Source organism: Sinocyclocheilus grahami, unplaced genomic scaffold, assembly GCF_001515645.1.
Source record: "Sinocyclocheilus grahami isolate Dianchi unplaced genomic scaffold, SAMN03320097.WGS_v1.1 scaffold150.1, whole genome shotgun sequence".
NCBI lineage: Eukaryota > Metazoa > Chordata > Actinopteri > Cypriniformes > Cyprinidae > Sinocyclocheilus > Sinocyclocheilus grahami.
In genome coordinates this window covers 1821714-1831585 of record NW_015505329.1, presented here as the reverse complement: position 1 = coordinate 1831585, position 9872 = coordinate 1821714, and the positions used below count along the sequence as shown (strand labels likewise).

At 38.3% G+C, this 9872-nt stretch overlaps 1 protein-coding gene and 1 pseudogene across 2 annotated transcripts; both read left to right on the top strand.

The window, feature by feature from the left end:
• Positions 1-718: 718 nt before the first annotated feature.
• On the top strand, positions 719-5080 carry LOC107592189 (uncharacterized). Of its 2 annotated transcripts, none has more exons than XM_016281590.1 (2): positions 719-803; positions 3912-5080. In XM_016281590.1, the coding sequence occupies exon 2, from the start codon at positions 3961-3963 to the stop codon at positions 4639-4641; it is 681 nt and encodes a 226-aa protein (XP_016137076.1). In that variant the 5' UTR covers positions 719-803; positions 3912-3960; the 3' UTR covers positions 4642-5080. The 2 variants fall into 2 exon arrangements, with proteins under 2 accessions (XP_016137076.1, XP_016137078.1); XM_016281592.1 differs by having other exon boundaries at positions 731-841.
• Positions 5081-7036: 1956 nt separating this feature from the next.
• On the top strand, positions 7037-8236 carry LOC107592131 (uncharacterized; annotated as a pseudogene).
• Positions 8237-9872: the final 1636 nt, after the last annotated feature.

Here is a 9872-nt window from a genome sequence, read left to right as displayed (position 1 = left end):
GCAAAGAAAGAAAGCGTAACTTTTATTCTCGCTGTAGTATTGTTGTTGCCGCCGCCATGTCGTGAAGGTGCTGTGTGCTTCATTGTGAAAGCGAAACTACTTTGTTTGGTCTTCCAAAAGAGGACGATATCGCTTCGTCATGCCTGGAGCTGATCCGTGCTGGTCGCTGAGGAAATACTTCAACTTCGCGCTGTGGATCGCCGGATCGGCTTTCACCGTGGACGAAGCGGAGTCCAGCCCGGGGTCATCACATGTGGTCGCCGCAGGCGTCACAATATGATAAGGGACGTAACATTTCCGTCACACGCTTGAGGAATTCGGCCAATCACAACGCACTGGATAGCTGGCCAATCAGAGCACACCTCGCTTTTTCAGACCGATGAGCTTTGTAAAAATCGATGCGTTTCAGAAAGGCGGGGCATAGAGGAGAAACAATAATGTACAGTATGTGGAAAATAATGTGTTTTTTTAACCTTAAACCGCATAAACACATTTCATTAAACCAAATAAACAAAATAATGTTCTTTTTAGCAGCATCATATGACCCCTTTTAAATACTGACCATTTTCTGACCAGTATATTCATATTCATAAAATTTGTGACATTTCATTAGTAAACAAATGGTTTGCATCAAGAATATTTCAAGGTCAATGAAAGACCAAATCTGTTTCATTTACCAGGAGCCTGTAGAATAATGGTATAGTCCATCTGTACACCCCTCCACACTGAGCTCAGATGAAACTGCCCATCCTGCAGTGACTGCTGGGAAGACGCGCAGCTGAGGGAGGTAGCAAACTGAAGAGGTAAGAGTAGAAATATTCTTCACAGGCAACAAGATCAGGTAAATGCCAATGGGTAGATTTGTTTAGGTATTGTTTGTTAAAGTTTGAAAATGGCAGAAAGAGGATATGATTCTTAGCATGAACCAGGAAATAAGAAGTAGCAGCTAGGGGGAGCTATAACAGACAGCAGCTGGCTGAAGACATCTACTCTAGAAGGGATGCAAACCAACACTTACATTGCTTGAGAAAACACAAGGAGATGTTGTATTGTTGTGTTTTTGCTTGATAAAGTTGTAAATGTTCTGTCTTGATCCTAGAGCTGCTAGCAAACATCCAGCACACTGTAAAATGAGAAAGCTTTGTATAAGAAAAAATGACCTGAAATACTGTAGAGATATTCAAATAAAATACTGACTTAAAGGGGTCATATGATGCGATTTCAATTTTTCCTTTCTCTTTGGAGTGTTACAAGCTCTTGGTGCATAAAGAAGATCTGTAAAGTTGCAAAGACTAAAGTCTCAAATCCAAAGAGATATTCTTTATAAAAGTTAAGAGTTAACCACGCCTACCTAAACCGGCTCGTTCTAACACGCCCCCCACATACCTACGTCACTATGTGGGAAGATTTGCATAACGCCGCCCAAATGTTCACGCAAAGAAAGAAGGCGTAACTTTTATTCTCGCTGTAGTATTGTTGCCGCCGCCACCATGTCGTGAAGGCGCTGTGTGTTTCGTTGTGAAAGCGAAACTAGTTTGTTTGGCCTTCCAAATATTAATTTGTGTGCATGCACATTTTATGGAGGACTGTTTCCTGATCCTGGAAGAGTAGACTACAATGCCGGCAGTTCATTTAAAGAATTTGCCACTGACGATTCAAACGCGAGTTTTGAGCAGTGTAGAGTAGCGTTTGTTGTTTGTCATTTCTCCGATCACAAATGCAGACATGGTTTTATGTTTACGCGGCGCGATGCAATGCAATGCGTAAAAAGGCAGTATAAGTCATTATAATCCGTAATTATGTCCCCACTGGATGCAACAAATGCCTCGTTTGTAATGGGTTTTCATGTTTTTCTGTTTCGTCGCTCCGGCCAGGACAGAGCATCACAGTATGGTGAGGGGCGTAACATTTCCGTCACACGCTTGAGGTATTCAAGCGTGGTATTCTTATTTTTTTAAACCATTTACGATATTTAACATCTATATGTTTTGTAGATATAAGCATGATTATAATGTGTATTTATACAATAGTGTCATTTAAATTTGACTTTTTTTTTTAATAACTCAGATCAGAATTCAGTTCGGTTCAGTTCAGTTCAGTTAGGACTAGATGAAAGAATCCATTGTAACTTTGCAACTCCTACTTTATCTCAGTTCGACCAGGTTCTTGAAAATACATCAATTTATGATATCAGAAGTAAATTAGATTTTTTTTTAAATTGGAAAAAAAAATTCTGTGGAACACAAAAGAAGAATTTAAAGAGGTCATATGATCCTGCTTAAAATATTTTTTTGTGTGTATTTGGTGTAATGAAATGTGTTTATGCAGTTTAAGGTAAAAAAAACACATTATTTTCCACATACTGTACATTATTGTTTCTCCTCTATGCCCTGCCTTTCTGAAACACGTCGATTTTTACAAAGCTCATCGGTCTGAAAAAGCGAGGTGTGCTCTGATTGGCCAGCTATCCAGTGCGTTGTGATTGGCTGAATTCCTCAAGCGTGTGACAGAAATGTTACGTCCGTTACCATATTGTGATGCCTGCGGCAACCACATGTGATGACCCCGGGCTGGACTCCGCTTCGTCCACAGTGAAAGCTGCTCCGGCAATCCACAGCGCAAAGTTGAAGTATTTCCTCAGCGACAAGCACGGATCAGCTCCAGGCATGACGAAGCGGATATCATCCTCTTTTGGAAGACCAAACAAAGTGGTTTCAGTTTCCCCACGAAACACACAGCGCCTTCACGACATGGCGGCGGCAACAACAATACTACAGCAAGAATAAAAGTTACGCCTTCTTTCTTTGCGTGAACATTTGGGCAGCGTTATGCAAATCTTCCCAGATAGTGACGTAGGTATGTGAGGGCGTGTTAGAACAAGCCATTTTAGGTAGGCGTGACTGTCTTTGCAACTTTACAGATCTTCTTTATGCACCAAGAGCTTGTAACACTTCAAAGAGAAAGGAAAAATTGAAATCGCATCATATGACCCCTTTAAGAATTCTTCAGCTCTTTTCACATCCATTCTCAAAAAAGGACAAAAACAAGTTCAAATTGATCCATGAAAAGTCCAAAAATTGTATACACATGAGTTTCAGACAGTTGTCAGTCTTTGCATAAGTGGCAGGAAATTTTCAGTGACTCATTCTGCAAGTTACATAGATACGTCAGTAGGTGGCGACAAGTGACTATTTTTAATGAGTGAATCATTCAGTCAACCGATTCATTCAGAACGCGGATTCATTCAGAAAGGAAACAAACGACCATCCTAAAGAGTGAGAGATTGAATGATTCACTTAAACGATTCATTCAAAAATGCTTATTTAGGAAAGAAACGTGTGACTTTTTTGAGCGAATAACTGAATAATTCCACCAAACGATTCGTTCAAAAACAATTATTTATTCTGGAACTAAACAAGTGACTGTCTTTATGAGTGAGTCATAGAATCATACATTCAACTGATTCGTTCAAAACGCTTATTCATTTCCGAAGGAAACAAGTGAATGATTGATTTAACTCAGGGGTGTCAAACTTAATTCCTGGAGGGCTGGAGCCCTGCAGAGTTTTGTTTCAACCCTGCTCCAACACACATACCATGTAGTTTTCAAATAAGCCTGAAAGACTTGATTAGTTGGATCAGCAGGTGTGTTTAATTAGGGTAGAATCTAAACTCTGCAGGGCTCCGGCCCTCCAGGATTTGAGTTTGACACCCCTGATTTAACTGATTTGTTTATAAAAAAACGCTTATTTAGCAATGAAACAAGTGACTGTCTTTATTCAACCGATTCGTTAATTTGGGAATGAAACTGCACAGAGATGCCAACAGCCTCAAAAAATTCATAAAATAAATGAATAAATAAATAAATTACCGTATTTTAAGTGATAACATTGTGTGCCTTTGTATCGTCAGTTTCTTCTTCAGGTAAACATCACTGGGAAGGGCTCTTCCTCCAGACGCAATGGCTGAAAATGAGATCTTAGAAGACCTAGACAAGCTGAAGAGGGGTCTAGTGAAGGTTCTGGAATGTGTGGCCACCATCTCGTCTGCAGCAGCGGTGGTCAATCCCATCTTCGGCGTGGCTGGTTCTCTCATCCGGGTGGTGCTGCACCACGTGGATGATGAAGACATTCAGAAACTCAAACGAGAGTTTCGCAGCGTGACTCGAGCCCTGGATGAAATTTCACAGCAGAACCAGAATGTATTGCTTCAGATCAGGAAGGAGACTGTGGATGGCCTGTACTGTCGTGTAGAAGAAAACATTCGTAATCAGTTCTCCAAATTCATGGACACTGTGGAGGTATCAGCAGCACACGAACAGCGCAAGAAAGAATTTCAAATGAGCTTTGTGATCAATCAGTGTGACCAGAACCTCCACACACTGTATGGCGGCGTTATGGGCGAATCAAAGATCTTCTGCCAGCCCATCCTAGAGGTTTACATGAAACATTCACAAGGCGACCAGCATGTCATGGAAAACCTCTGCACTCGACTCACATACCTGTTCTGCATCGGCCTCATTGCTCTGATGAGTTACGCTGCCAGTGTCGGGGATGATGAGGAAGCTCTGCACATCGAGTGGGAAGAGAAAATGAAAGATGTGGCCAAAAAGATGTCAGAGGTGTTAAACAGTTATGGGTGATTTTACCCCACGTGACCTTTACCCCACTTTTCTCAGCCAACTTCACTTGTATCTATCTTTCTATGTTCTTTATCTATTTTATCTGTCATTGCCCTAGTAACTGCTGTCCATCTAGTTGTCTGTCTCACTCAAACAACTGTAGCAGCTACCTTACAACCACCCTGAACAACCTGTTAACCCATTCCTACTGTAGTCCTGCAAATACTTGCACTTTTGAAACAAGTTATATTGAACTGTCATATTCTGATGTTATTTTTTGACAGTGGTGTACTCGTCTTTCTGTACAGTGCACTCAAACTGAATCTGCCCAAGCCAAAATCAAAGTAATCATTTATCTTTAATGCAAAATAATGTTACAAATCTTTAATTCCAATATAGCCTTAAAAATACTTTTCTCATAAATGTATCTCTCTAGAATGCCATTCAACTGGTATATTTTTTGGCATTGTTTAATGTATTCTGCATTATTATGAATAAACAAAGATGAGGAATACACAAACTCTTGATTTCATTTCAAGACACACAGTTTAAGTCGGCCACAGTGAGCAGTTACAATGTTTTTGTATGCATAACTGATTAAACCATATCTATGAAGATTTTTGAGTGTGTGCAACTCTTCATCATGACACTAGATCTCCCAGATTTCATACAAGATTTAAACACACTCTAAAAACAAATACATTGTGACCGAGCTAATAATAGTAGCAGCTTCTTTTTTTTATTATGAAGGGGGAACTGTGGTAAATGGAACCATGAATTCAGCCGTTTACCAAAACATCCTGAAGGAGAATGTCCGGCCATCTGTTCGTGACCTCAAGCTGAAGCGAACTTGGGTTCTGCAGCAGGACAATGATCCAAAACACACCAGCAAGTCCACCTCTGAATGGCTGAAGAAAAACAAAATGAAGACTTTGGAGTGGCCTAGTCAAAGTCCTGACCTGAATCCTATTGAGATGCTGTGGCATTACCTTAAAAAGGCGGTTCATGCTCGAAAACCCTCCAATGTGGCTGAATTACAACAATTCTGCATAGATGAGTGGACCAAAATTCCTCCAAAGTGCTGTAACAGACTCATGAACTGGCTGTTCTCAAGGTCAGTTTTCACTTTGGGGCAAGTTGTCACATTGATACTCTCTTTATCTCTGGCTTATACTCACATAAACTATTTCTTGTATGTTGCTGCTTTATACAGTTTAATTTTATTTGTGTGAATGAAAGCCATTATATATATATATATAAAATCAGCATCAATAAACAACATGATCATATTGTGACAACTTACCCCATAAACTCTGCAAAAAACATTAAATGGATTTCTCCAAAAACATTATTATTAAAAACACCCTATCCTAAAAAAAATTTTTAAATTATAATAATCTCTGGATGAAAAGCTGTGACAACTAGCCCCAGTCTAATACGTGAATTATATATGAGCCTACAATCTAGTGATAATTAACTTCAATAAATAATAACAATATATATTTTATTTAAATGTTTTAGCTTCGAAAGTGGCTATGTAACTACAGTATGTAACCCTTGATATATCCATACTTAAGCACAATCTATTAGACACTCGAGTGTCGTGTTATGTGTCAAATCTAACAAATGTAATACTATAGAATAGTATAATGATATTATACTAACTAGTAATGTGTATAGAAAATAATCTGTGAAATACCTTCTTTGGGATAGTGAGATACGAAAATCCCAAATCTGCGCACATTCATGTTAATCCAGTGGTGCGTGAGATGTAGCGCAAGACGCAAAATAAACTGCAATTAAACAGTCTCGTGTAAAAATCGATCTCTGAGCCGCACATCATAGATCCATATGTAAACAAACTGTAAAAATACACCGCAATCAAATATGAAACGTTGATCCGACAGTTAACAACAGCTTTCCAAAACCACCCCAAACCTATCAGTGCGCGCAACTCTCTCTCTCACACGAGTGCATTATGAAATCAAATTTACAAATGTAGCCTAAATGATTTATTTAATTGAACAACATTATTTCATTTTTTAACTTTTTATTTTAAATGTCCCAGTCTGATCATTTAATTTGAAGAAAGCTGAACAAAAGCTTGACTATCAAACTCAATTAAAACACATGACCTTTTGCATTTATGTAAACATAAAACAATGATTCAGTGCATTTTGAAAAAAAACAAAAACACAATTTACATGCATAATGCAGGATTAGTTATGAAAACTAGTGGGTTGTACTAACATAAGAAATTAAGAGAAAATATATTGCATCACTTGCTTATAACTACATCACTGTTTTCTTTAAATATGTTTAAAAAATAATTAAATATTATTTAATGCAAACTGCATACATCATTTAAAAATGTACCTTAAGTGTATTATAAATCAAGTTACTATTGCTGTTCTTTGTGTGTGTTGTGGTTTTGCTTTTAAAGAAATGTCTAGTCCACTAGAGCGGGTTGTAGCCCAGAAGAAGGAGGCCATTGAAGCCGTAATGGAGATGTTTGAGAGAGGCGCAGAGGTGCTGGCCAGTGCTGTTGGGGAGCTATGCCCTCTTTTTGAAGCTTCTGCTCCAGTTTTGAGGCTGGTCTTGAACAACGTGGAAAGCAAGGAGATCACATATGTCAAAGATCAGTGAGGAGCAAATTAGATGCCCTCTCATATCAGCTACAGGACATTGACTCTGAGATCAGAAGGAGATGTTTAGATTCCCAGTTTTTCTCTGTGGAGGAAAATTTGCGGAACCAGTTTAGAAAATACATAGACATTCTGGAGGCTAAACCTGAGTATAAGGAGGTCAAAAAACGTTTGTTCTTGGAGCATTTTTTCATAACAGGTGGAGAGAAGAATCTCTGTGTGCTTTATGGTGCTGTGATGGAGAACAGCACATTTGGGGAGCCAATCATGGATGTTGTGGAACAATACAAGGCCAGAAACAGAAGGGTCCTGGAAGACTTCTGCGTCAGGCTGAAGGAGCTGCTCTGCTTGGGAATCATCGCTCTGCTGGGATATTGTTTCCTTACTCAGGGTGAGGAATCAGAGCAGGAGAAGATTCAAGAGTGGAGCACGAAGATCCAAGAAATTGAGACGAAAATTAAGGAAACGATAGAGAAATGTGTGGATTCGTTTCCAGAGCAATCCGAACTGGCCATCAAGAGGCTTGTGAAGGAGAAAGAAGATGAGAACCTTCAGGAAATGGCCAAGGAACTGCTGGACTTCCTGATGAAGAAGTACGACTGGGTGAGCTGGTCCATCAGAGCCATTAGCAACTTGGGCAAAATTAGCAACTTGAGAGCTGGACAAAACTTTCAGTGTGTGGCTGGACAGAATTATTTTGAAGTTTCTCAAGGAAATGACACCAACCTGCTGGTCTCGTTCAGCAGCAACCCTCAGCCTGTGCCCAACGAGAGCGTGAAACAGACCATGGAAGGTCCTGTGAGGAAGGGAGACGCCAAAGCTGTGGTGGAGCTTCTGGAGAAGCAGTTAGCTGGGTTTCTGGTTCATGCATCAGTCGTCACAAGGACAGCTTTGCTCTGTCGAGTTTTCCTGAAGAATGTCACTACTGGGAGAAACATAAGAACGTGAATGTGTGTGTGCATTCAGAGTAGATTTAGACAAACATATAATTACAATTATTACAGTATATATCTAACATTTTGCAACTAGCACTTTTACATTATTCCTTTGAAAAACTGCAGCATTGTTATACAGGTGCATCTAAATAAATTAGAATGTCGTGGAAAAGTTCATTTATTTCAGTAATTCAACTCAAATTGTGAAACTCGTGTATTAAATAAATTATATTCACACAGACTGAAGTAGTTTAAGTCTTTGGTTCTTTTAATTGGGATGATTTTGGCTCACATTTAATGAACTTTTCCACGACATTCTAATTTATTGAGATGTACCTGTATGTTCATTGTAAGGTTGCTATCACCTGTCCAACTGTACGTTTAAAAATTATTATTATTTTTTTCACAGTTTGTTTTAGAGACAGTTTGTTTTACTCTAGGAAATAAAATAAATGGTTTTGTACATTTTAAAGGAATAGTTCACCTAAAAATTCTGCACGTTCCATGGGGGGGGGTATTTACTTAGAACTGCTTTGGACTGGTTTTGCTTGTAAACAGTGCTTGATATGTGCATATTTCTCTCCTGATTCAGAAAAGTTGACTTTTTCAGTTGACCAGCGTTTGGCTTCACAAGACATTAATTGATGGACTGGAGTGGTGTGGATGACTTGTGATGTTTTTATCAGCTGTTTGGACTCTCATTCTGACGGCACCCATTCACTGCAGAGGATCCATTGGTGAGCAAGTGATGTAATGCTAAATTGCTCCAAATCTGTTCCAATGAAGAAACTCATCTACATATTGGATGTTCTTTGAGTGTACTATTCCTTTGAACATATTAAACACTACCATGTAAACTCAACTGCCATATTTTCAAACAAAATAGGTTGACTATTTTTGCTTTATTACTGGGCATGTTTGCATCATAATGTTATAATATAACTGAATGTCTATCTGAAAAGATTCCCTTTAAATGCTGAAGGCAGCAAACATGTTAAATGCTTTGATGTTCACTGTAAAAAAAAAATTGTCGTTTCTACAAAATAATTTTGGCTGCTGTGGTTGCCAGAATAATTTTGTAAAAAATACAGAAAAACTGTAAACATTTACGGCCAAAAACTGTAAATTTTACAGTACAAAACTGTAATTTACAAACAAGAAAATTTGAATGTAAACCAGTAAATTCAACAATGCACACTGCTATTAAAATCTGTTTTGTACCTTTAACATACTGACAACCACCATAATAATGCAGGTGGTAAAAGAGAAAGCCACATGAAGAATCAAAGCTCATCACAAGTAGCTTCGCCACAAGCAGAAGTATATACTAATATATAGAAGGTGCACAGAGTCATTCATGCAAACACAAAACACCATCATGGTAACACACATTATACTTAAATAATGCATTCAACTTTAATTAAACAACAGAAGATGTAACATAAAGCCCAAATATACATAACTAATAACAAAAACTATTAAAACAACATGATTATTTAAACAAAATACTTTCAAATGTGGAGTGTCATGCAGGGAATTCTGGGAATATCAGTTTACAGTTTATGACTGTAAATTATACATTGATTTGTTATTTTTACATCTAAAAACTGTAAAATTAACAGCATTTACTGTAAAAATACATGAAATGTCTGGTTAGATATTTGACAGTTTT